At 57.3% G+C, this 26,627-nt stretch overlaps 2 protein-coding genes across 5 annotated transcripts in view; one reads left to right on the forward strand and one right to left on the reverse strand.

Annotated features, from left to right (window-relative positions):
- Nucleotides 1–23,083, forward strand: part of ZBTB46 (zinc finger and BTB domain containing 46) — a 65,781-nt gene extending 42,698 nt beyond the window's left edge. For 3 of the 4 annotated variants that reach the window (XM_034639829.1, XM_002925694.4, XM_019806402.2), the window contains 2 exons: nt 16,622–16,797; nt 19,904–23,083. In XM_034639829.1, coding sequence (XP_034495720.1) covers nt 16,622–16,797; nt 19,904–20,278 — 551 coding nt within the window. In that variant the 3' untranslated portion in view covers nt 20,279–23,083. Of the gene's footprint in view, nt 1–3,584; nt 3,739–16,621; nt 16,798–19,903 lie in introns of all 4 variants that reach the window. The other variant, XM_019806401.2, reaches the window with a different exon arrangement.
- Nucleotides 23,084–23,415: 332 nt separating this feature from the next.
- The window catches only part of LOC100465021 (SLC2A4 regulator), a 5,580-nt gene continuing 2,368 nt past the window's right edge, over nt 23,416–26,627 (reverse strand). Inside the window, exons 4-10 of the mRNA XM_034641557.1 lie at nt 26,352–26,506; nt 25,346–25,455; nt 24,796–24,980; nt 24,623–24,723; nt 24,278–24,542; nt 24,102–24,193; nt 23,416–24,013 (exon numbers count right to left, since the gene is read on the reverse strand). Coding sequence (XP_034497448.1) covers nt 23,902–24,013; nt 24,102–24,193; nt 24,278–24,542; nt 24,623–24,723; nt 24,796–24,980; nt 25,346–25,455; nt 26,352–26,506 — 1,020 coding nt within the window. The 3' untranslated portion in view covers nt 23,416–23,901. The remainder of the gene's footprint in view (nt 24,014–24,101; nt 24,194–24,277; nt 24,543–24,622; nt 24,724–24,795; nt 24,981–25,345; nt 25,456–26,351; nt 26,507–26,627) is intronic.

Raw genomic sequence — 26,627 nt, forward strand, 5'->3', positions numbered from 1 at the left:
TGCTCACCGTGGGTGCCGGCGGGAACGAGGTGCGGGGGGCACACCGCACAACAGGAGGCCCCGGGTGCAGAGGGGTGCCGTGGGTGTGAGCGTGTGGATGGGGCCGGAGTGGCAGCCAGTGTGGACGCAGCGGTTTCCCGACTACCGCGGAGGAAGGAAAGCCGGCTCCTGTGTTGGGGATTTGGGACGCGCATCCTTGTTTTCATTTTTACTCTAATTTAAAAAAAAAAACCAGTGTTTTTACAAGTTTGTTTTCATGAGCGCTGAAATACCCTAAGTTTCTGTGTTGGAGCAATGACGTGTGCTTATGGCCAATAAAGATGCAAGTGGGAGCAATGCTTTTGTTTCTTCATTGCCCGGCACGTCGTCAAGAGCTCAGGCCGCCGTCTGAGCAGCCTGACGCCGTGCTCGGTTCCCGGACCTGGCTGTGAAGTTGGACCGACGCTGGGTGCTTGTGGACGCACTGCTTGGCTTTGGGCATGCTTTAAAGACATGTTGGGGCCTCATTGCCCCGTCCGAAAATGCATCACACCGCTGTTGTGGGTTTAGGACAGAGTAGCGTCTGTGAGCCCTTGAACGCATGGTCCCAAACGTGGGTCCCGCCCCACTTCCCGTCAGACCTTGTGCCGTCGGCCGAGAGATCGCTGGGCCTGTGCGATCCCAGGGCACCGGGGGTCGACTGGGCAGGTTTGTGCCTCTCGTGGGGATGTGACTGGGAGTTTGTGGCTGGTGGAGATGTGGGGCTCGCTCGTTCGGTCCCCCCGTAACAGTCCTAATGCACGTGAGAGCGCCACGCATCATGGGCTGCAGGCGGGCCAGATCAGTGCCCGCCTCTGCCGTCACTGGTGACTTTGGAGCGAGGGGTGATTTTCGGTACTTTTCACTTGTCTTCTGTCTGCCAGCCTTTGCCTACAGTGTGGGCCGGTCCGAAAGGCCTTTGGTGCGTTGTGCTGGGAACCGTGCTGGACCGGGTCTACCCCGCTCCTGGTGCGGCACCGCCGGCCACCCCTGCTGGGCCCCTCTGTCTGGGCCCCTCCCTCCTGCAGCAGGTCTCACACTGGAGTAAAGCCCTGCAGGGTTGGCTGTCCTGGGTGGGCTTTTCTCCTCAAGCTTCCTCTTCGAGTGTGGGTCACTGGACGCTGTGTTGATACATCTGGACGTTGGGCGTGCTCTGGACACGTGTGATTGTCAGACTCTTCCCAGTTTGCAGGGAGTGGGGGGAGCTGGGAAGTAAAGTCCTCTCCTGTTTGCTTTTAGTACATCTGTGACTAATTCCGGGTCAGGTCAGCCGGTGGGTTTTGGTGTTTTGTTATTCCTGTGATGTTTTAACCTCTTTACTTTCACTATTCTAAATTTCCCATTTTTTCTTGTAAGAACCTACTAGAGGCAGAGGGGCCAGAGAACTTGGTGGGAAAATGGGTTATTTAAAAATACTATATTCTGACATCCTAAATAAAGTCTGTCTGTTTCTAGGTATATACTAAAATGAAGAATGAAAATATCCAGATAAAAACTCTGTTTCCCAAAACGCTGTGGTCAGCCGCCATCGTAGCTGCCCGCCCTCCCCGTCCCTGGTGGGCCGCCTCACGGTGTCAGGCAGACAGAGGCTGAGCTGCCGTCCTGTGGCAAAGACGTGGTTGTGGCAAGAGGTCCAGACACCTGCTGCGGAGACGTTTGTCCCCGCAGAGGGGCTGCTATTAGCCGTGTGGCCTGAGCCACTGCCACGTATTATGAGATCGCAAGAAGGAGCCGAAGCGACTCCGTTTGCTGTCCGTCCGTCCGTCTGCGCCGCGCTGCCCGGTTCACAGGCAGGTTCTCTAAGTGCTCGTGGTGAAGCGTCAGGGCCGACAGAGCCCACGCCGGCCGCCTCTCTGCCGTGACTGCTGGTTTCCAGATGGCCTCGTGGGCAGGGACAGGTTTTCCGTCCAGCTGAATGCGGTGCAGCAGGGCCTGGCTCCGGCGACTCGGTCACGCGTTTCTCACCTCGCTCCCCACTGAGGGCTCTCCTGCTTTGTAGGATGGGGACCCTCCCCCTCATGCTCACCGCCATTACAATTTTCGGAGTGCCCCAAATTGCGTCTCCATCCTAGCAGGCTTGGGCTCGTCGTCGGAGAAACGGGAAGATGCGCTGTTTAATGGGAAGCAGCTCTTGCAGAGGGCGCGCTGTGTGGGGGCTCCCGAGGCCCGTCGCGATTCTGCTGGTCTTCCCGAGGCGGGGAGCATTGTGGGGCACAAACGTGGTCTGCTCATGGCAGTTTTGCGAAAGAGAGGGATGACGGTTTGCAGGTGTTTAAATTCAGGGGCTGTGCAGGCAGCGCTCAAGCCGCGAGGAGCAGCCGGCATTCACCTTTCCGGATGGTCCGGAACCTTCTAGGGAAGGTCTGATGGTCTAATCACATGGGCTTGGCTCTTAGATTCGGCACATGGTTTCTTTCCAGATCCACGGTCTTTAACTGATTAAAGAAACTTTTGTACTTTTTATTTGATTTGGCTTAACTTGATTCTCTTACTTTTATTACGTTTCCAGTGGTAGGTGAGGACCCTACCTGTTCACAGTCACTGTTCAATGAATGGAAGCTGTGAAAAGCCTTGGCCGTGGCTTAACATGTGGCTCTGTTTTACGAGCTGTATTTGTGAGTGTGCGTGGATCTGGGTGGGACCTTGACATGGGCGTCGCCTTCTTGGACCCTCGAGAAATGCCTCACGCACCTGGGTCGCTGCTTGATTTCCCGGGAACAAAGGGAAGGGAAGCCGGCTCTCTGTGGGTCCGGGAGGGTGAGCGTCTTGTAAAGGTGCCACGTCCTTCCAGCATCCGAGGTAACTCCGGCCTGAAAAGCATCATCCCCGGTTATTGTCGCTGTTGACTCATAGGTACTCCTTTTGAAGAAGAGTCGAGGCCCTCCCCTAAGTCGCAGCTGGTGCTGTCCTGTCTGAGTAGGACCATGTGCCGAGTTCTCTCCTGCTCTTCACGGGGAGGGAATGCTTGAAAGATCCTGGGGGAGCAGTGGCGGGGGCTCTCCGTCCCTTCCTGACCCTTGTGTCCACGGGCTGGCCCGGACGTCCAGGAGCACTTTGCGGGGGACAGCTGAGCTGATTTCTGTTCTGATTGTGGATCAAAGATGACTTCTTACCGTGTGTGAAAAATCTGGATCGACACTGGAATTTTAAACAACTTTTTGCAAAAGGGCGTTGGATGATGTCACTACACTTTTAGATAAATAGTCTGCTCGACACATCTTGGAGTTTTTTCCAGAAGATCATTTCCCAAGGCCACAGGTGTGCACGTGCTCCGTGTTCTCACAACGTGTCCTGACTTTCTGTGCTAGAACCCTCTGTCGTAATCATTTTGCTTCTGGGAGAGAGACCCCCACCCCAAACAAGTCACATGCGGAGACCCCTGCTGTTTGGGGGTGGCGAGTGGATAAAAATACCCAAACGCCCACCTCCAGCAAGACCCAGGCTTTGTCCCACGGCTGCGCTCCACTCACAGCAGCAAGACCAAGCATGGCACTTCTGGAACTCTGCAGCAAGCCCACCAGCTGGTGTTCGTTCACGTGGGTGAGACTCGTTTCCTGTGTTCCCAGGGCCTGGCACCAGCCCGACTCACTCTTGGGGGGATGCTGATGGCAGAACAGAAGCCCCTCCCTCTGGCCCCTCCACCCTCCACTCAGAGCCCGGGATGCCCACTCTGGTGAACAGCCAGACCAAGCCCAGGACAGCACTGCCCCCCCAGCCCAGGTAAGACGTGAGAGTGGCCGCCACATCGCGGGCAGCCCAGATCAGCTGCCCGTCCAGCAGCACGCACGTGCGCTAAACTCTGCGTGCGCTCAGGGGTGTCCCTGGCGTGGGTCTGGCGTGTCCCTGGCGTGTCCTTGGGCGCGCTCAGGGGCTCCTAACGAGCTTCTGTGGTAGACGCCATTGTGCACACTCTCTCTTCTCCATGCTCAGCCAGCCAGGTGGGGAGCACCCAGCTTCTGCAACAGTAACTGCTACTCCGTTACATGGAGTTAAGTTGGTTATATGTGTCCGCTCGTGTCTGCACAGTCGACATGCAGTGTTACGTGATTTTCAGGTGACAGCTGTGCCCAGCACGGTGCACCTGCCATCTGTCACCGCACACCATTGACTGTGTTCCCTGTGCCGTGCTTCTCGTTGTCCGTGTTTATAAAATATAAACATATATTTAAATAAATTTAAATAGTAGTATGCTTTTATATTTACGAGATTGCTCTGAGGAGTTTCTCTCCTCGCGTAAAGACGTTCGGTTCGGACAGCAATAGGTTCAGGACACCCGCGCTGGTCTCGAGGTGGCTTTGCAGGCAGTGCTGGGTGGTTGTGTGACGATCACAGACGCAGGGCCTCTGGGGCCTCAGGAAGGTCACACAGAGCAATCTTCCTGTTCCTGGGGCAGAGGGTTGTTTATAAAAGAAAGGTCTGTTAGGTCTGTTTGTCTCCCTGAAGAAAAATAAATCTTTAAGAAGAGCTGAACCACATATTTTGGACTTTGAAATTAATTTAATGATTCCTACGCGGTCTTTTCCAACAAGGTGGTTTTGGTGGGAGACGTTGTGTTCTGTTAACGAGGATTTTCCTGTGGTTGTCTGTCCATTGAGAATTAACGGGAGCCTTGCTCCCAGATGTGGGACAGGTTGTCCTCGTGGTGACAGGGCAGGGGCCTGGCACGAGGTGGTGTCATCACCTCCTGAACACCTGTAACTTGTCTGTCTCTTGTCCTAGATCGATGCCCCTTGACACCTGGAGCCCCGGGCTCGGCAGCGAGGCCTCCTCTGGAGTTGGCCCCTGCTGGCACCTGGGTGGGTCTCTGTGGGGGCCGCGGGCCTGCCCAGGATGCCTGGGGCCTTCTTCCCGCACGCGGCGTGGCCAGTGCCCCTCCCCAGGCCTGATGGGCTCACGCAGAGCTCCGACAGCCTTACCGTGAAGTCAGCAAAGGAGCCGTGAGGGAAGCACTATGGAAGCAGATGCCTGTGCTGCATAGGATAGCTTCAAGGCTGGAGAGGCTTGGCCTGACACCTCTGTCTGCGCAGGAGCAGACATCCCCACATGCCTCTCTGCCGCGGCCAGGCCTGGGGTTCGGGATCGGTGACCACTGGGTGATGGCAGAACCACGTCAGGTGGGGGCAGCTGTGGGGAGCTGGGACTAGGTGTTGGCGTGTACTTAAAAGCTGGTGTTTCTTGAATCCTTGGCGGAGGCCTCTCGGCCCCTTGGTGGGCCGGCGGGGCAGGTGTGTCTCCAGCCTCCCGGCGAGGGCTTGTGTTCACCGGGACCCTGTAGGATTGCCAGCTGTGGGAGCAGAAAAGCAGGTCCCCATCCCTGGAAAAAGGAACCAAGTAGCTCCGACCCCATTCTATCTGGAAAAACCCACGGACAAAGCCTAGCCGCAATATGCTTGATATGTGTGTCGCAGGGCATGTCTCCCAAGGCGACAGCATTGGTGGAGAACTACTGAAGCTCTGCGTCTTTTCAGAAAGAGCACCTTGTGTTTGCTCTTGTCCACCTTCATTGGGCGTGTCAGGTTCCGTGTCTGCTTACGCACACGGAGCAGGTGGCTGTGGTGTGGTGGGATGTCCAGGACCCCGAGGCTCAGGTTTGCCAAGCAGCACGTGGTTTCCTAGGAAGGAAGCAGGCTGTCCCATTCCAGCATCTGGAATCAGCTGAGGCAGGTGTGGGTTGGTTTCTGGGAGAGAGATCCTTCCCCATGAGTCTGACAGGCAGCCCCCCACCTTCCCCAGGCCACGCCCCGCCCGTGGCTGTGGCTGGGTGTGGCCTAGGAGCAGTCTCAGCTGCCCCTGCCATGACCATTTGCTGCAGGCTTTACCATTAAGCAAGTTCTGAAGACGGAGAAAAACCAGGTTTTCAGAGGGGCTCAGGGTATCGTTTGCCGACGTGTTGAAAGACCAGTCAGTGCAGGTCACCCTTCCAGGAGATCCAGTGTCTCGTGGCTTTAAGTAAGTCCCCATCTGCTTTTAAATGGTCACGATGGGCTCTTTGAGCTGTGAGGTCTCAGAGATTTTATGTCTCAATGTGGACATACCATGGCAGAAGTGGCCTGTGTAGACATCTGCATTCTGGGTTCACTGGGTGGGGACACAGAGGCCCTGTGGCTGCTTTTCCTTCTGTTTGCTCACTTGGCTTTCCCTGGGGTGCTGGAGTGTGGACCAGCGGGCTCACAAGGACGCCTGCCCTGGGGAGTGTCGGTCTGTGCTATTGTACCGAACGGCTTTCGTTGACATTTTAAGGCCGTTGTGGCGCCTGGCTGGCTCAGTCGGGAGAGCATGCAGCTCTTGATGTCGGGGTTGTGAGTTCAAGCCTCACTTTGGGGATAGAGATTACTTAAAAATTAAAAAAAAATTTAAAACAATTAAAACATTTCAGACGGGTTCCATAGTACCTGAAAGAAACAGGTTTGTAAAAAGAAAGAAGGAGGCTGTGGTAGGTGGTCCAACGGGAAGGGGTGCACGAAACACTCTCAGGATGGATAGCTGTCTGGTTTTGTTCGTACATCTCACATTGTGTCCCTTAAAACTGTGCAGCCGTCTAACGTGGAATTTTCAGCAGGTGTATTTAGAGATTTAATCTGTTATATTTTGTTGAATTTCTCATTGAAATGTTGTGGCTCATGATTGATTTCAGAGAGTTTTTTTCAAAAACTTCTCAATCTGTAACATTAATCTCTCTTGAACACAGAGAATTTCAGTGATAAGAGGCTGTTCCTTGGGTGTATTTACGGCACAAAACATGCTCCACATCCGTGTTCACTTTGTGCCTTTCCGTGTCTCTGCCGTGTTCACATGGTAGAGAGACATCAGAGATTCGATGTTGCGTGTGCGTGTGCATGTGCGTACATAGAAATGAAGACTGCTGCCCACCTAGGGACATTAACTTACTAACTTAGATTGCATTTAAAATATGTGATCGGGGGGCGCCTGGGTGGCTCAGTCGTTAAGCGTCTGCCTTCGGCTCGGGGTGACCCCAGCGTCCTGGGATTGAGCCCCACATCAGGCTCCTCTGCTATGAGCCTGCTTCTTCCTCTCCCACTCCCCCTGCTTGTGTCCCCTCTCTCGCTGGCTGTCTCTCTGTCACATAAATAAAAATAAAATCTTTAAAATATGTGATCGGGGGGCGCCCGGCTGGCCCAGTCGGTGGAGCACGCGACTCTTGGTCTTGGGGTCGTGAGTCCATGCCCCACGTTGGGTGTTGTGTTTACCAACCCCCCCCAAAAAACAACCCCCAAACTTAAATGATCTAGTGTTGATTATTGTTGGTCTTGCACTGGCACGGAACTCAGGCACTAGGGAGAAGTCATTGAGTTATTTTAAAGAAAACACTTGAAAACTTTCTGAACTCCTAGTTTCAACCATGACAGCTTGTATTGGGCTTACTCTCCAGGCAGAATCTCCTTGAGAATCTGGCCAGCACACACACAGACACAGACACAGACACACACACACACACACACACACACACCCTGGAGACTGACCAGCACAGGTGGGACTCAGAGGGCTGTGCTTTCACCCCAGATGTGTTTCCGGCCTGTTTCCCAAACCTGGAGCAGGAAACACGCGAAGTACAGAACAGCAGGGTGCTCCGTGGCAAGGGGATGGAGGGTGCCCTTCAGGGCACCGAAGGTAGCTGGGACCGGAGGAGCAAACCTCAGAAAGCAAGAAGCCACAGAGACGGAACCGCCAAATCTGCACACGAGCCCTCTCAGCTTCTGAGGCCTGCACAGAGCAACACTCCAGAGTCCCAGTGAAAACAGCTGTGGCACGTAGAGAAGCAGAGCAGAGCTTTCCACAGCAGCGTGGCTCTGGGGCACAGAGGGGGCCGTTCAAGCCCAGGGAGGGTCAAGGAGACAAGGGAGACAGCCCAGGGGCGGCAGCAGTCACCCCAGTTGGAGGAGCATGCGACTCTTCATCTCGGGGTCGTGAGTTCCAGCCCCACGTTGCCTATAGAGATTATGTAATAAATACAACTTAAAAACGACAAAACAAGGGAGACACCCTGGGCCTTCAGCGGAGACCCTGGAGGGGTCACACCTTGACGTGAGGGTCACTCCCTCAGAGTAAGACCCAAGCCGAATTCGACCGGGCCCGACGGCAGCGGGAGTGAAGCCCTCCCGAGTCTGTCCGCTCAGCAGCAGCAGCAGCAGCAACGACACAGAAGCCTGACTGTCTTTGGAAGAGTGGCAGCCTGTGAACCGGTCCTTGCCACGCTCTGCATCTCATAAACGCAGAGCCCTGAGCCTGAATCCCAGCCGGGAAAGCAGACGGGAAGACGCCTGGTATTGACACATTCAGCATTCTGGAAATGAACATGCAATGTCTGAAATTAAGAAGTCATTCCTAGTCGAATAGTGGTCTGGATACGACCTACGACAGGGTTAGTGAACTGGAAGAATGGAAAATGTCCTTGCTGAAGCTCGTAGGAAGGAAACAAAAGAGGGGCACCTGGGGGGCTCCGTCGGTGAAGTGTCTGCCTTCGGCTCAGGTCGTGATCTCGGGGTCCTGGGATCGAGTTCTGCATGGGGCTCCCTGCTCCACGGGAAGCCTGCTTCTCCCTCTCCCTGCCGCTCCCTGTGCTTGTGCTCTCTCTGTCTCTCACTCTCTGTCAAACAAATAAATAAAATCTTTTTTTTTTTAAAAAAAGGAAAACAAAAGAATGGAAAAAAGCAAAGAGACACATGAAGCTGGGTGAAAGTGTGTAATGCGTGTGTAATTGGATTTCCTGAGGACAGAGGCAGAAACGGGGCCGTTCGGTTTCCCGAAGCTGAAGAGAGTTGCCATCCTGCAGATTCAAGGAGCTCCGGAAACACCAAGCAGAATGAATACCAAACAGAGAACAGTATCTGGGCACATCACCTTCAAACTACTGGAAACCAACGACAAAAAGAAGAGTCTAAACAGCAGCCAGTGGAGGGAGACACCGCTTCCCGGGGAGCCAGACAGAGTCAGCAGAGTCCCAGGGAGGCCGCACACCTGCCACGGTGTTCTTCACAGAGGGGCCGAGTGGAGACGTGTCGTCCACACACACAGACGGGGAACGCGCCCCCCCACACCGCGTGCAGAAGCCAGCCCTCGGGCCACAGCGGAAGTGGCCCTGCGCGTGGCAGGAAAGCATCGTGATCATTGAAAAGAACATTTAGAGTTTCTTATGGGGTTTTTAACAGAGATCAGAGTATAACGCAAGACGCTAACAGCGCAAAGGATCCAGGACGGAGGAGCTTGACTGTTGAAGGCTTCCGGCGTTCTTCGTGAAGTCGCGTGGATAGCGCAGAAATAGGAGAGCGCGGCTCAAGGGCTTATGAAGAGAAAAAACGGAATCTACTTAACTCTCTCGAAATAAGGCAAGTAGGGAGGGATGAAGGACGAAAAGAAAACAAATATTAATGTGGTAGATTTCACCCGGCTGCGTCCATTATTGCACACGGACTAAACCCTCCAATAAAAAGATAAAAAAAATCTGCTTTACTGTTTGTAGGTGATGTCATTCATAAATAGAAATACAGAAAGTGTTAAAGCGAAAAGATAAAATAAACCAGGGAGGGGCGCTTGGGGGGCTCCGTCAGTGAAGCGTCTGCCTTCGGCTCAGGTCATGATCTCGGGGTCCTGGTTTCGAGTCCCCCATTGGGCTCCCCGCTCAGCGGGGAGTCTGCTTCTCCCTCTGCCTCTGCCCCCCTGCTCGTGCTCTCACTCACATGAGCTCTCTCTCTCAAATGAATAAATTTTAAAAAATTTTTAAAAAGATAAACCAAGGAAACCCCTAAAGGAAGTTTTTAATCTTAGTATCAAAGTAAACTGAAGAATTATTACTCGAGGGACCTCACATAATGATGGAGTCAGTTCTGTAGGAAATGTAACGGGTCTAAACGTGCATGCTTAATTTTAAACTACAGGACATAAAAGTTGACCGCAGTCAAATGAAAAGACGAATCCACGTTACGGTGGGGAATTTTTGACACATTTGCTCCGTAATTGATGGGATAGCAGACAGATATCAGTGAGGATAGAGATCTGAGCGGCTTCCAGATGTTGAATGAACCCCGAATTTCTGTAACAAACTCATCTAGTCACAAGGTTTTATTCTCTTCCTTGACCACCAATTCAACTTGCGACTTTGTGTAGACGTGTCCCGTCTGTGTTCAGAGAGGTGCTAACTAATTTGAAATTTACACGGAATCAGTGCAGAGTTTTCCAGATGCCCTTGAAAACATTTACAATGTGAAGATCTCGCAGCTGCAACACAGATCTCACCGGAACCAGCGTCTTCTCTGAGCCCAGTCAAGTCATAATTTTTAAAAAATCAACAGCAAAAAGATACTGGAATATCCCCCCAAATGTTTGGAAATCAAACAACATGCTTTTAAATAATGCACGAGTCAAGGAATAAGTCACGATGGAAATGATAAAATATTTTCCACTGAGTGACGTGAAAAGAGAGCCCATCAGGACCCACAGGACGCAGGTGAAACTGGCAGAAGGACCTCGTGCCTGCAGCTGCACTTAGTCTGATTCTGGGTCAAGAAATGAGGAAAAGGGTAGCAAATTAAACCGAAAGTAAGCAGGAGGCGTGCACAAAAGAGGGGATGTCCGTGAAGTCGAAAGCAGACATCGGTAGAACAGGGAAGAAAGCCGAACAGATTACTACGAACTCCTGAGTTCCTATCAGAAGTGATCCGTGTGAACAGAAGATAGTGCTAATTGTAAATAAAAGGTATGGAAAGGAGATCACCACCAAGGTCCTGTAGGTGTTAGAACAATAATAAGAAAATAGTGGGAACAGTTTATGCCAACACATTTGAGAAGTTGGGGGAAACGTCAAATTCCTTACGACTCGGCCAGACCGGGAGCCGGGAGGCGGCGTGGCACAGCACGGAGGGCCAGGGGATGCTCGGCTCTGCTGGGAAAGCGTGCACAGGGGCCCGGATTGCGGCCTCCTCGGGACCGAAGGGACCACGTGGGTAGTCCAGAGCAAGGGGGCTTAGGGTGGCCGGTTGAGTGACTTCAGCGGCTCCACAGCGTGGGGGCCACCCCTGGTTGTCTGGTGCTGGGGTGAGTAAGGCAACTTGATAGTTGGCTTGCATGTGGAATGCATAGTTGCAGGAAAGCTATGTATTAGCTTGGAATTGGCCGACCCTGGGAGGGGTCTCCCGGGGCCCCAGACGTGCAGGCATCAGGACACGGGGGGAAGGCGTGGCTGTCACAGACAGCGGGCAAGAGGATGGTGGAAGAGGCTACCCGACCCACGGACCACGGAGTTGCAGGAATCAGCAGGCGAGCCGACCACAGCGTAGTCTGCAGAGACCGTGGGCACCCCTGCCGTGCGTGGGGGCACCTCTGCTGGTCACCACGGCCAGACAGGCTTTTCAGTATGTGGTTCCGGGTGAGCTGGATGTCGAGGAGAAAACGAATCTTGACTTCTTACGCACACTAAGCACAAAAATTAATTTGGGATGGATCATAAGCCTAATTGTAAGAAGTAAAAGGTTTTGTAGAAGACGACCTAGGACGATAGCTTCATGACCGTGGTGGCAGCTTCTTAAGCAGGTCCTGGAGAGCACTCAATAGAGAAGACATCATTAAAATTATTGATTTCTGCATTAGGATACCTTTAAGAGCATAAAAGGGCCAGTAACAGGCTAGAGAAATGTTTGCAATAAATATATCTGACAAAAGAGTCATATTCAGAATACATAAAACTTCAAAAATGTAAGAAAGAGGCAACTCAGTGACTCAAGGCAGAGACGAGCAAGCACTTTACCTGTGGCCCAGTGTCTTCAGGGGACGGGAAACGCAGACGACAGCCTCACGGAGCGGCAGGGCGGGAGCGCAGAGACCAGCTGGGACGCTCCTCCGTGGCTGGAGGGAACGTAAATTGGTGCGGCCACGAGGAACACCGCGTGGCCACATCTACCAAAATGAAACGTACAAGGACCCCGTGGCCCAGATCTTCCTCTCCAGGTGTACGTGCAACAGACACGAGAGCCCTGTTCAGCGGAAGACGTGTCTGAGAGCCATCTGAGCACCGCGGCCCATCAGGTCGGGTGCCCCTCAGCGCAGGGTCGCGGGGTCGGACCTTGGAATACCACCCAGCAGCAAACCAGAGCAAGCCACTGCTCCAGGCAGCCACGTGGTGACTTTCGCAGACTGTGTTGAGTGACTAAAGCCGACCCCGAGTGTACGATCCCACAAGGACAAAGACCTGAAGCAAATGTATGTGATGGAGGGCAGGGCAGTCATTGCCTGTGGGGGGATAGGGACTGGGGGGGACCAGGGGGCGCCTTCAGGGTGCTGGGACGTGCAGTGTCCTGATGTCCGTGCAGACATGAACATTCACTGAGCCATGCACTTAAGTCGGCTGTACGCACTTCCTGGAAGATTAGAAAACCTTTCGGAGATGGTTTGGACGCGTCAGCACCTCTCTGTATTCTAACACAAAGTAGTTGACAGCCCAGTAAACTTATAAACGGAAAATGAAGTGGGGTCATGTTTGGATCCATTTCCGGAGTGCACTTGAAGTGCAGTCGTTTGGAAATGGCAGTGGGGGGAAGGATAAACATCCGGGCGGTTGTAGGAGTGAAGACTCGCGTGCCCTTCTTGAGGAAGCTCCCCTGTGCCCCTGTCTGCAACCTGCAAATCCCATTTGCATCACTGGCGGTTCCTTGGAGGCTTTGACGTTATCGTGAAATCGTTCTGGAATGTTGGCTCATGTGGTGGCTCTTACGGCAGGTCCGACTCTCCCGCGGGGCTGCGAGGGGCAGGTGGGTCAAGGACAGGTGGCCACAGGCAGTGTTCCTGTACATACATTTCTGCAGAATTATAGTCCATGTTACGGGCTGCTCATTCTGCACAATCTGGCTTCTGGATTCTAAGCTCACTGCTTGTGCTGGAGCACTTGATACCAGGCACGGGGCTCAGGGGTTCGGACAGGTTGGCAGAGAGCATCTGTTTCAGTTGAATGGGATTTGTGCTTTCTCATTATTTCAATGACTCTTTCACCATCAGTGGGGGGTCTGCTTCTCCCTCTCCCTCTGCTCTCCCTGCTTGTGTGCTCTCTCTCTCTGTCAAAAAAGAGAGAGAGAGAGAAGAGGAGAGACAGAGACACAGAGGAGAAGCCACATGAGGGAGGCACAGATGGGAAGATGTGGCCACAAGCCCAGGACTCCCAACCCCCAGGAGTTGGAAGGGGCTGGAAGGATCCCCACCCTGGAGCCTCCCGGGGGAGCGCAACCCTGCGACAACGGGGTCTCAGACTCTGGCTTCCCAGCCGTGACGGTAGATTTTTGTTGCCTTCAGCTGCCCCGTTCGTGGTGTTCCCGCAGAGGCAGGAAACTAACATAATAAGAAAACACCGTCATCATCACAGGGTGACTTCAGAAAGCGTGCGTTGTAGCCGCGTGCGGGCTGTTCCCGGTCGGCATGCCCAGGTTCCGGGAGGGTCCCCAGTGACAAGCCACATTCACGCCGGCACATTCTAGATTATTTTTCTAGGGAAAAAAATGCAGCACTTCTGCACAGAGATCAATTTTTTTTTTCCACGTGGAAGTCTGAGTTGTTAAATACAGAAGGCTAGAATACATAATCCAGCATTTTAACTTTCATGTTTATAGAAGCCATGAATAAATGCATTCTCAAAAAAAGGCTGTTTTAAATAAAATAACGTCAGAGTTCATCTCCTCTTCCCTTCTCCGTCCCAGAGTGGGTGGTGCACTTGCTGTATTTGGTGATAAGATGAAAAGCGGGATCTCCGTGCCTCAGAGAGCCGCCAGTGTGGAGTGGGGGTGGAGAGCCGATGACGCGGGCCCCGCCCGGCCTGGGCTTGAGGGTGGCACGGCTACCTCAGGACGAGCATGAGGTTTTCCTCCTTGGGGAATGACTGCCAGGTGCGACTGGCACGACCAGACAGACGCAGAGGTGCTGGAGCCCCTCGCCCGGGACCGCAGCCTGAGCTGCGTCGGGCAGCCCCCCACCCCTGACAGCGGGGACCACGTCCATCACACCCGGTATGGCTCCGGGCGTCCTCCCTGCACCTCGGCCCCAGGGCCAGCAGACGGGACAGCTGCTCAGGGGGCAGCTTGGCCTGTGCCCCTTCTCAGAGTTTGGAAGGTGACCAGTGGCGAGCGGACCCTTTAGTAGGGACCTTGCGGACTCGTTGTTCATGGCGGCCGGCAACAGAAACGGCTTGGATGTTCCACAGCGGGTTCTCCACTCGGTCAGCCTGGGCCCCTCAAACACGTGTGGACTACGGTGCCGTGGTGGCATGGACAGGCCACCGCGTGTTAGTGAGATGTGTTCTGTGTAACATCCTAATTCCAGTCTGTAATTTACGCATAGAAAAGAGACTCCAAGGACCGATGTTATGCTGTTAACTGAGGTGATCCTCGTGGGGTGGGATGCGGGTGTTTTCCACGGCTCCTGCCTGCTGTCGCGTGCTTTCTGTGTTCTCTACAATCTTCTGGTTTTACCGTCTTCCCCACAGCTGCACCTTCCCTCCCAGCCCCAGCTCCCCCCCCGCCCCCCCCTGCACAGGCACGCACACGTGCAAGCAAACGCATGTGAAAAGCTCCCAATTGTAAGCAAATGCTTTACTTCTTTGGACAGGACTGAGGTTTCTGAGAGAGGTGTGGTCCCCACCCATCCCTTTTATGCGCATAGAAACCACAGAGGCCAGCGGGTGGCCAGGCTCCGGGCAGTGCTGTGGTTGTGAACTGTGATAAGTCCACACAGCCTAGTGTTGGGGCTGTCATGGCCTGAGGATGGAGAGAGGTCGTCCTGGGAGTGTGTCCCTGTGTGGACGGACTCTCACCCCGGGACCCAGAGCTCTCGGGCCCACGGTGGGAGGACGGGGCTCACAGCATAGCTCGTGGATGGTCTTGCTGGAAAATAAAGGCCCTTTAAGAGTCCTTAGGAGAAACACTAAAGAGAGAGAGAGAGCGAGCAGAGACTGCTTTGGGGTCCCTGGCTGGCTCAGTGAGCAGAGCGTGCGACGGTTCATCTCGGGGTTGTGAGTTTGAGCCCCACGGTGGGCATAGAACAGAGAGCAATACTTAGTGTCTCCCCACATTTAAGCAGGCGTGTGTTAGGGACAGAGGTGCAGGGGTGAGGACCAGCTCAGCACGGGGGAGTCCAGGGGCCAGTATGCTTGATGCTGCTCGGCCCCGTTGGTGTCCTTTCCGTGGTGACGTGCCCGTGGCTGGGGTCTGACCAGCAGGATGAAATTGGGGGCCATGGGCATGGCTCACGGAGATGGCAGTGAGGGTCCCTGCTTCTGGGTGGCATGGTGGGTGGCCCAGGGTTGTGAGGACAGAGGTGGTCATCCTTCCAGCAGACTGTCTGCTTCCCTCCAGCAAGAGGGGCCCAGGCTCTGAGTCGCCTCAGTTTTTCTGGGTCGCACTGTCTTGGGCTGTGTCACTTTGGGGCATTTGTTTTCTTTTCTGCCTCCTTCTGGGCACCTCCAGGGGCAATGGTGACTGTGGCCAGGACCTGCCACACTTGGACATTTGGTAGGGGTCTCAGGACCCAGCAGAAGACTGACTGGCTGATGGTGTCCACATCCCTTCTGGGGTTCATTCCAGCAACCTGACTTTGGCCTGGGCCAGTGTTCTTGACTGTGGGGACCCTTGGTCTGTCTTCGGGGTGCTGGTGCCCTGTGCAGCTGGCCAGGTGCTGTCTAGGTTGTAGGGTGGTGTGTGGCCCGGGAAGCTGCATCTAGATAGGCGTCCATCACCAGGCTCCTTGCACAGCCGGAAGCGAGATGTCAGGACCCGGCTGCTTCCGGCAATCCCGGTGAAGTCTGGGATGACTGCTTTCAGGCCTTCAGGTTAATGGGGCCCCTGGGTGGATGCTGTGCATGTTCCAGAGGGGGTGACTGTGGTGCCGAGGGCACACTCTGGATAAGCTGCCAGTACCCAGTGCCCAGTGGAGCCCTGCATGGTGGGGCTGGTGCATGGGACCCCAACCCCCTTGACTACCACCAGGAGACTACCTGACACGTGGAGCGAGATGCCTCTGATGGTGTGGCCGCATCCTGGCGTGGAACGCAGCCCCCGCAGTGAGCTCGAGCTGGCCCCAGGGATGACCCGTCAGGGGCCCATGGCATCACTGTCTGAAATGTGGGCAGAAGAATGGCCGGACGAGCCACACCCCGAGGCAGGGGCCCCTCAGCGATCCTGTTGCATGTTGGGGGCTGACCAGGCCTCTCGCTCAGCCGCGTCCACTAGTTGCTTAGGCAGCACCTTCCCTCCGGGCAGAGTAAGAGGCAGAGCCACCGGCCTGCAGGTGTTTGGAGTGGGTGGCTCAGCTCTGCGGCTCCCGGGCTCCAGCAGCCTGTGGCCACGAGCAGAGCTGCGGGCTGGGGACAGAACTCGGGCTCTGCGTGTTTTTACAGCTTTGTTCTCTGTTGGGATTGGGTAGGCGGACCTCGCTGTGTCTCGGGGGCCGACGTGTAAGATAGTGGCTGTGTCCGGGACGTGTTTGCTGGAAGCGGTGGCCTCTGACCTTCGGCCCCGGCAGAGCGCGGGCCCTCGGTGGGGGCCGTCTGGGCAGGGGCAGGGGCTTGCTGGGCCGGGCGGGCTGCACACTGACTTGCAGGACCGCTGTCTTTCAGTCAACGAGTTCACGGTGATCAGGAAGAAATTCAAGTGCCCCTACTGCAGCTTCTCGGCCATGCACCAGTGCATCCTCAAGCGGCACATGCGCTCCCACACGGGGGAGCGGCCCTACCCCTGCGAGATCTGCGGCAAGAAGTTCACACGGCGGGAGCACATGAAGCGGCACACGCTGGTGAGTGGGGTGGGGTTGTGAGTGGGGCCCTGGTCCAGCGTGGGGGTCAGCGTGGGCTGTCGTGGCTCATCATGGGGTCGGCACAAGGTCAGCATGGGGTCAGTGTGGGTCATCACAGGGTCAACATGGGGTGGGCATGGGGTCAGTGTGCGTCGTCACAGGGTCAGCATGGGGTCCGTGTGGGTCATCATAGGGTCAGCGTGGGGTCAGTGTGGGTCATCACAGGGTCAGCATGGAGTCGGTGTGGAGTCAGCGTGGGTCATCACAGGGTCAGCATGGGGTCGGTGTGGGGTCAGCGTGGGTCATCACAGGGTCAGCATGGGGTCAGCATGAGTCATCACAGGGTCAGCACAGGGTGGGCTTTGGGTCAGCACAGGGTGGGCTTTGGGTCAGCACAGGGTCAGCACAGGGTAGGCATAGGGTCAGCGTGGGTCATCACAGGGTCATCACAGGGTCAGCATGGGGTGGGCATGGGATGGGCATGGGGTCAGTGTGGATCATCACAGGGTCAGCATGGGGTCCGTGTGAGTCATCATAAGGTCAGCATGGGGTCAGCATGGGGTCAGCATGAGTCATCACAGGGTCAGCATGGGGTGGGCTTTGGGTCAGCATGAGTCATCACAAGGTCAGCATGGGGTCAGCATGAGTCATCACAAGGTCAGCATGGGGTCAGCATAGGTCATCACAGGGTCAGCACAGGGTGGGCATGGGGTCCGTGAGGTTCATCACAGGATTAGCACGGGGTTGGCATGCGGTCCATGTGGGTCATCTGGGCCCACTCTGTGCTGGGCTGAGAGGTCCGGGAAGGTGGGATGATGATGTTGGGTGCCCAGAAGGCCATGGGAAGCCCTAAAGTGGGTTCCGCTCTGCGGTGGGAAGGCCAAGTGAGTAGGTGGAACCACGTTGACCCCCATCTCTCCTGAAAAGCTCCAGCCCCTGAGACTGGTGCAGAAAGCAGGTGGGCTGTATCACCCCCCGCCCCAGACCTTGGCCAGGCCTTGGCAAGCTCCAACCAGGCCTTGGCAAGTGCTTCGTCCCCTGCCAGGACCCCTGCCCTCAGCCCCTCGTGTCCTGCCATGAGGTCACTTCCTCGGCACGCTGGCTCCAAGTTGCTCCAAGTCAGCTCCAGCAGAGCAGGGAAGCGGCAGCCCCAGCCTGGACGGCAGGTCTGTGGGGCAATAGCTGCGGCTGACTTCATGCCACCAACTGCAGAGCTGCCCTTTTGTCCAGTATGCCCCTTTCAGCAGAGCCCACCCCGACAGCCACAGAGGCTCATGTTACCACAGAAACTGCGTTGCCCACGTTGTTCCTACTCAGAGATGGATGGTGGCTTGCTTGTTACACCCGAGTGCTGGAAGGTTGTCACTACGTGGGTTATGACAGCTTTTCTTTAGCAGAACCACATTCCTGCTTCAGGAAGATGTTGGTCTCGTTTGAGGCTCTGTGGTCGCTGCCTGTTTACCTTGGATGGGGCCAGATTTCCATCCTGGGGTCCTGCTTGGGCTTCATGGAGGATCGTAAATCCCTGAAAATGTACTTAACACGTGTGCAGGTTTGCCTTTTTCTGAGAAGAGGCTCTGTATCTTCCCCTTTAATTTGTCGGGGGGGGGGCCCCTGACCCCCAGGAGGCAGCTGAGTGTCTGCTGACAGCAGGTGGCAGTAGGGGACTCAGTGTCCCTTCTGTGCAGATGCAGGGGAGACAGAGGGGTTGGGGCAGTGTTGCCAGGAGTCCTCTGGACGGTGGGGTCTCAGCAGCGGCTTCCCATCGAGGATGAGCCGTGGGTTGCCATGGTGCCTGCATCCTCCTTCTCTCTTCCTTCCATGTGTTTGTTAGGACAGGTGCCCAGCCATCTGGCGCCGGTCGAGTGGCTCCCTGAGACGCCTTTGTCGCTCCCGGGTGTCCTGGCACAGCCCCCAGCTCCCTGCGTGGGAGCCCCAGGGCTTGAGGGGCCTCCGTGGATGCTGCCTCCCACGGCCCAGCCAGGCCTGCTCTCAGAACAGTTTCCATTGGGGGAGGGTCGAGGAAGCCCTCGGTTTAATACAACAAACAGAAGAGACACAGGAGGGTCCTGGGGACCGCGTCTTTTGAGGCTCCATTTCTAGAATCAGATCATGTGGGGGCCCAGCCTGTGGACGCTGATCAGCAGTGAGCCTTTGAGTAATGGTCTTCGTGGTTGGGGTTTGTGGAAGGGTGTGACGGGGAAGGTGGACTGTTCATGGTGGTCTGTGGAGCCACTGAGTTGGGACGTAGAGAACCCCTCTGCCCGGGACGGTGAAGGGGTCCCTTCTGAGGGCGCAGCCCCCGGGACAGTGACCCATCAGTGAGGGCTTGTTCCAGGTACAGAGGAAGGACACAGCTCAGCAAATCTTTTCCACCATGACACCACTGGTTATGTTTTTATTTACTCGATTGCTCTAGAATACCAGAGAATTCAGAAAAATATGAAGAATGAAAATTCCAATCTTCTCCCTACCCTAACCACCTGTCCCCCCGCACTGACCACCTGTCCCCCACACTGAGCACCTGTCCCCCCTCACTGACCACCTGTTCCCCCACACTGACCGCCTGTCCCCCCGCACTGACCTCCCATCCTCCCTGCACTGACCACCCCATCTCCCTGCACTGACCACACATCCCCCTGCACTGACCTCCCGTCCCCCCGTACTGACCCCTTGTCTCCCCACACTGACTGCCTGTCCCCCTGCGCTGACTTCCTGTCCCCCCATACTGACCACATGTCCCCCGGCACTGACCGCCCGTCCCCCGTCCCCCACACTGACCACATGTCCTTCTGCACTGACCTCCCATCCCCTCGTACTGACCGCCTGTCCCCCCGCACTGACTACGTCCCCCCGCGATGACCTCCCGTCCCCCCTGCACTGACCACCCTATCTCCCTCATTGACCACATGTCCCCCCGGACTGACCGCCCATCCCCCCGCACTGACTACATGTCCCCCCCACTGCCCATTCCCCTGCACTGACCACCCGTCCCCCCACACTGACCACATATCCCCCTGTACTGACCACATATCCCCCCGCACTGACCACCCGTCCCCCGCGCTGAACGCCCGTCCCCCCGCACTGACCGCCCGTCCCCCCGCAGGTCCACAGCAAGGACAAGAAGTACGTGTGCAAGTTGTGCAGCCGCGTGTTTATGTCAGCCGCCAGCGTGGGCATCAAGCACGGTTCACGGCGCCATGGTGTATGTGCCGACTGCGCGGGCCGAGGCGTGGCCGGGCCCCTGGATGGCGGTGGCACTGAGGGCTCCCCTGAGCTGTTCCCTGGTGATGGGCCCTACCTGGAGGACCCCGACGACCCGCGGGGGGAGGGCGAGGAGGAGCTGTGTGAGGACGAGGATGAGGTGGGCCTGGCCCACGAGGACGCGCTGCTGGCGGCTGAGAAGGAGGACGAGGACTCGCCGCGGGGACCCGGCAGCCCCCCGGGGGCGCCCGACAAGGACTTCTCCTGGATCTCCTAGGTCTCGGGCTGGGGGCGGGGGTCGTGGCAGAGCCACCCCTCCACTGTGCGTGTGCGTGCGTGTGTGCGTGTATGCGTGTGTGTGTGCGTGTGTACGTGTGTTCCCCTAGGAAGGGTTCTGCTCTCGCCTGGGGCCAGGCCATGCTGACCCCCCTTTATCCTGCCCCTGCCCGCCAGACACACGCACAGAAACCGGCCCCGCGGGCTCCGAAGCAGGCATGACCCCAGCAAGTAAGGGCTCCGGGACCGAACAGGACGTTGGGGGCACAGGGTGGGTTTGAGCAGAGGGAGAGCACACGTTCCCTCATGTCTGCGGGGACAAAGGGAGGGTCCCCAGCAGGTACGTGTAGATAGGGCATCAAGGGAGCCCGTGTGGCCAGCCTGGCCTCGGGATGCACGATGGCCCGATGGCCAGGTCGAGGTCAGGGCTGGTCGGGGTCATGAGCGTGGTTCCTGAGGCCACTGGTCCGAGGGATGTTAAGGAAAGTGTTGCATACATCCGATGTCCAGTGCTGGAGTCTCCCCCCGCCCCCTGCTCTGCTCCCCCTTTCTCAGCAGCCTGGTCACTGCCTGTGGCCACCACTGCAGCCTTCCGCCGCTGTCGTGGCAGCCTGCAGAATCCAGGTCCAGTGTACAGAAAGCCCCGTGGCCCTCCTGCCTCTGGGCTTTGGTGCTTCACACAACACAGCTGCAGAAGCCCCTGCAGGGGCCGAGGACTCCCAGGTGCTATCTTCCAGTGGAGGCAGCCAGGTGGGGGCCGACGTGCCACGCTCCTTTGGTGCAGGGCTCAGCGCTCCCCACTGCTGGCCACTCAGGTCTCTTTGGGGCGCCTGGGCTCTTTGTTCCGCGTGCACTTCCTTGGGGAGCCCGGGGGCGGCCCCGTCCCCTCGGCTCTGCCGTCCTTCGTGCCCAGGCCACTCCTGCTGACCCCTCCTGGGCGCCCTTGCCTTGTTGCTGCTAACACTGGAGGTGGTGACCCTGACTGCCGTGTGCTGCTCACCTCTCCCCACGTGGGTAACCAAACTTTTTAAGTCATCAGAGACGTATCTGAGGTAGTTACATACAATTATTTGTTTGGCATTATTTTTCCGACGTGACGAAACCTAGCGCTGTCTTTCCTTTAGCTTGTCAGTCCTTCTGTTGTCTTTGTTGAGGAGCTCACCGCCTCTTTACGACTCTGGTTTTTTCTGAGTGGAAAGCAAGGGCCCTGCGGTGAGGACCCTGCCTGGGGCCGCAGGACCCGCACTGGTCTGTCCCCTTCCCCGGTAAGGCTGTTCCCGACCTCACTTCACTACTCAGACATTCCGTCCTGCGCCCGCACGGCTCGGGGGCAGGCAGGGCCCCTTGCACACGGGCTCCTCGGCTCAGCACGAGCCCCGCTGAAGACAGTGTTCTCACATTCTCTTTTCCACGACCAGGCTGTAGTCGTCGTGTCACAGCTATTCTTTTTAGGTGGAAAAAGGAGAATCCCACAAGCCCCTAATTTAGGTTCCGGTGGCGGCCTGGAGCGCTTGGCTCCGCGGCTGCTGTGGGGACGTGGGGAGCCCTCGTGGGCTGCGCTGCCCGCTCTTCCTGACACTGGGGGGAGGGGGGCAAGGCCAGTGCGAGGGGCTCTGGGACACACTTCCCTTGCTGCCTTCACCAGTGAGGCCCCGGGCTGCACCCCTCCCAGGGCCCTCCGAACTGTGTACCTCCCCGACTTTCTGACCCCTTTTCTAAACAGACCTACTTTCTTATAAATGTATTTGGAAACCAGACCTTTGCTGCCAACAGTGTCTCTGGGTTTTGTACTGGTCCCACTGCTCAGGCCGTCCTGCCCACGCCCTGGGCCACCTCTGCCTCCGCACTCAGGACATCTCGCTCTTTCTGACCCGCTCGCTCCCTGCTCTGGACCACCCTTGCTGACCTTTCTGGGGGGTCTCTGTCAGTGCCACAGGGGCATTCTCTTCCTTAAAACCAATACTGTACTGGAAAACCAAGGGCCCCACTCCTGCCCCCCAAGCTCGCCAGGCGTGTGCTGCGCAGGCTCGCCCTCCCACGCAGCTTGCCGCCGATGGAGCCGGACGCATCCCCTCTCAGGAGGCGTGGAGGGAAAAGACGTGTAATGAAGGGTTTTTTTACGTGACTGGTTTTTTTTTTTAAATCAATGTTTAAACTAATAAATATTTTTTTATGAAGAGGAAAAAAATGTGTAGATTACATTTCACGTTTTGTACTTTTTTGTTTGTGTCTGTCTGTATTTTGGTGTTTGCAACACCAAAGTGGAAAATGCAGTCCATTGAGTGGTGAGTTCTTCGGGGTGGGGGGCAGGGAGCCCGTATGACTTTTGTATCAAGCTCTGGATCCTGACCAGGTTGTGTATTTGGACTCTGGGTTTTGGGGAACAGTCATAACACTGCCAGGACTGAATAGGGACCTCGACTCAAGAGACACGGCTACTCCTTCCAACTTTGCACATCTTCCTTTTTAAAAACGAATCTCTGAGAAAATGCAGAAACTGGAACTTTTTGCAATATGATGAAAGATAATCTTATTTTCGCTCATTCTGTGTGACATGTGCAACGCTTAAGAAAGCCATACTTGTTGTTTTTATTTTTTAGATTCTATATTGTGTTTTGTATGTGGCCCTTTCAGAACTACTCGTAGTGAGGGTGCTGTGTGTGCTTTTCTTAAATATTTATTTTTTCAACATGCTTTCAACCTGTCAACAAAAACAAAAAACAGACAAAAAAGGGCAGTGTTTGAAAATTGGTTTTTTTTCCCCTTGGGGATAATCTATATTATATCAACTTTATAATATCATAAACCTGTGTTTGTATTGGAGATGTGTTTAATATTTGGGAGAAGAGACTTGGGTGACGGGCTGGCAGAAAATCGCAGCTGTTGCGGTCTGTAGCCACAGGGCAGGTGGCTGGGGCGAGCTCTGGGCCTGCCTGGGGGTCTCCTTCCTGTGACCGGTTAGCTTCGACCTTCTTGCAAAGCTTCCACTTTCAATAAACTGGGAAATTGCTGCTCAAGCCGACGCCTCACGAGTGTTTCACAGTGTCCCCTCCTCCCGTGTCAGGGCCTCCCCCGTCTGCCCACCCACCACCCCTGCCTATGGCAGGGTCTCAGTTCCCCCCAGAAGGCAGACACGGCTTCTGGAAAAAACCCAAATCTTTAATTTTTCTCCTTGCCTGGCGCGGCCCAGACTCGAGACACCTGAGCTTCGCAAACATGATACAAACGTCAGCCCCCGGGGCCCTCGGACCATCGGGTTAAGTGCGGGCGGGGAGCCCCTCCCTGACAGCCCTCAAAGTGCATCACAGGCCCCCATGTGGCCCTGAAGAGGGCCCATCAGCACCCTGACAAGTCCATGGGCTGACAGGCAGGGAGGGCGGCCACCCCCAGGGACCCCGGGCCAAGGGGACAGCCGTGAGGTTTGGCCTTAGTGCAAAAGGCTGGTTTTTCAGAGGCACTTTGAGTGGTGGGACCCCCCCATACCTCTGGGGGTCCAGGGTCACCCACTTCCCCCACTGTTAATAAGCAGTCCCTGCCGCGGGAGGAGCCCGGCCGGGCCGGGGTGGCGGGTAGCTTATTGTCTCCTCTAGAGTGCTGGAGAGTGGCGCGGCCCCGGGCGCGTGCTCAGTCCAGGAAGCGCTGGCACGCCTTCTTCCAGCGGCAGGCCGTGCACCACAGGTCCCGGTGGTCCATGCCGTACACCTTCCGGCACTTCTTGGCCTCGCCCCGGGGCTTCCTGGGGGGACACAGGGGAGACGCGGGCTGACGCTAGGCTGGCACGCTCCCAGCCGGACGCCGGCCCCGGCCCCTCGACACGTACGCACCTCGGGCTGGCACCAAGCTTGGAGGGCAGGGTTGGCACACAGGTCCTGATCGTGGTGGGCTGTGGCTCCAGGCGGATGGGGGCCAGGCAGCCCTGAGAGGAGACACAGCTGTGTCCTCTCCCCCATCCCGAGCACCCCGAGACTCACCCCGAGCTGCTGCCCGTGGCTTCACCCACCTGGTAGGTGTCGTCACCGTGGCACACCTCGTGGGGTGCCGTGGAGCTCAGCACGGGGACCGGGGGCAGGGCCAGCGGGCGCAGCAGGCTGGACAGGATCGGGGGCTCTGGCAGCTCCAGGCGGGGGAAGGCGGGGGGCGCGGAGGCCGTGGGGGACCCTGGGGACAGGCTGGACAGCCCATCTGTCAGCACATCCATGCCAACATCCAGCTCTGTGTAGTAAAAGTCCTCCTCGCCATCGCTCTGCTCTGGCTCTGCCTGCCGCCTGCTGGGGACACGGTGGGTGGGAGCTGAAGCCTTGGCCCACCTGGCTTGCCCCACCCCCACCTGCCAGCCCCACCGCACCCCAGGTGCACCAGGCGGATGTGTCTCTGCATCCCGGAGGCCGTGCTCAGCACCTTCCCACACCGCTTCCACAGACACTGGTACAGGACCTGCACTGAGCTCTGGGCGACAAGGGGTGGTGGTCAGGCGTGGCCGCCGCGTCCACCCCGCCCTGAGGGCTGCCTCAGGCTCACCTTCCTCTTCCTTGGGGCGGGTTCCCCAAATAGGAAATGGGCTGCCTCAGAGGGCAGTGGGGGTGACGGGGTAGATGGAGAGGACCGGTCACTGGCCGGGTCCCAGCCCCAGTCTGCGCTGCTGCTGCTGCTGCAGCTGCCCGGGGGCCGCGCCGGGGCCTCCTTCCAGGGCTCCAGGCCAGGTTCTGTGGGGACACAGCGGCACCCGCGTTAGGACTCGCAGTGGCCCCACCTGTTCACCTGGTTACAGGCGAGCGAAGGCTCTGGGGAAGCAGCTGGCCCTCACTCCCCAGTGCAGGGAGGGACACAGACACATCCTGTGTGTGGAGATGCCTGGCCAGCCAGGTGAAAATGGAGAGGTCGCGAGCCTGCAGACCTGGGACACTGTGGCTTTGGGGTCCTGATGTGTGTTTCAGGCCTCAAGAAGTCTGTTTCGAAGGTGCTGTTTCAGGCAAAGGGGTTCTGCTTGCCCCAAGGGGTGGGTAACTATAGGGTCCCAGACAGACAGTGGTCCTGCCCTCCCTACCCAGGCCCGGTGTCTCAGTCTCACCTGGGCTACAGGCTGCAGCTGGGGCCCCCAGCAGGAGGGGGGTGGTGGACAGACTCGTGAGGGCAGCTGCAGCCATGACCTCATCCAGTCGGGATTTTCCTGGGGGGGCTCTGGAAGAGATGTGGGTGGCACCCAGCAAGTACTTCAAGCCCCTCCCCTGGCCCAGCACACGTGCAGGCCTGGGCACTTGTGTGTGTGTGTGTGTGTGTGTGTGTGTGTGTGTGTGTGGTGCCAGCTCCCTCCCTCCAGGCACTGGGCTGGAGGCCCGTCTCCACCCCCAGCTCGGGTTACAGAGCCCCAAATCTCCAGGAACCACCAGAAACAGGGCCTGGGCTGGGGTCTCCCTGAAGCCTGAGCTCTCTGAAGCCTTTGTTCCAGGTGGTTCCTTCAGGCCTAGGAGCTGGACAGGGGTCTGAGGCCCCACCCCCAGGCCGGGCCAGGCCGGGCCAGACCAGGCCCAGCCCTCCCCCCCATCGCACAGTAACCAGGGTTGTGCAACAGCAGCTGTGGGCCCGCGCCAGGCCTGGGAGGGAGGGAGCAGCCAGCAGCAGCCAGGGGAGACCGGGCTCCAAGCGCAAGCAGGGTCCCCAGGCCCCAACAGGCAAGGCCAGAGCCCGCCTCCACCTGAGAAGCCAGCTCTGGGCGTGGGGCACCCAGGAGGGTTTTGGGCAGGACTAGGAGATGGCAGCCCGGAGCCCTGGGATTCCTGGACCGTCAACCTCACGTCAGCGGGCAGCCTCTACCGCACAGAGACGGACGGGGGTGGGGGGGCCGCAAGGGGCAGTATATATTGGTAATTTCTGCTCCACTCCTCCAGCGCTCGAGAGTTGCAGAGGGGGGCCGAAACCCCAGGTCGGGGCCCTGACCTGCCCTCCACCAACCTCCCCCACCCCCGTGGGGTGGGGTTCGAGAAGGCACGTGCCCGCGCCCCACCCACCACCCCTGCGCAGACCCGCGCACGTGTGCGCACGCCCACCGCGGCCTGGCGCGCGGGACCCTGGCTCACCTCTGCGCTGGCACCGGGATGTGCGCCGACGGCTTCGGGGGCCCTAGAGCCGCCCCCGCCCACGTCCCCGGGGCCCCTAGCTCGGCGGCCCGCGGCTCCGGCTCCCGAGGCAGCAGGAACGGCAAGCCCGCAAAGCCGCCGCCCACGGCAGGGCCCTGCGGAAGGGGCAGGCTCAGCGCAGGCGGCACGGGGGTTCCCAGCCCCCACCCCGGATCCGCTCCGCACCCGCCCCCCAAACCGGCTGCGGCCGGTGGGGACGGCGCGGCCCCGCCCCCC

The sequence above is a fragment of the Ailuropoda melanoleuca genome, chromosome 13 (assembly GCF_002007445.2).
Source record: "Ailuropoda melanoleuca isolate Jingjing chromosome 13, ASM200744v2, whole genome shotgun sequence".
NCBI lineage: Eukaryota > Metazoa > Chordata > Mammalia > Carnivora > Ursidae > Ailuropoda > Ailuropoda melanoleuca.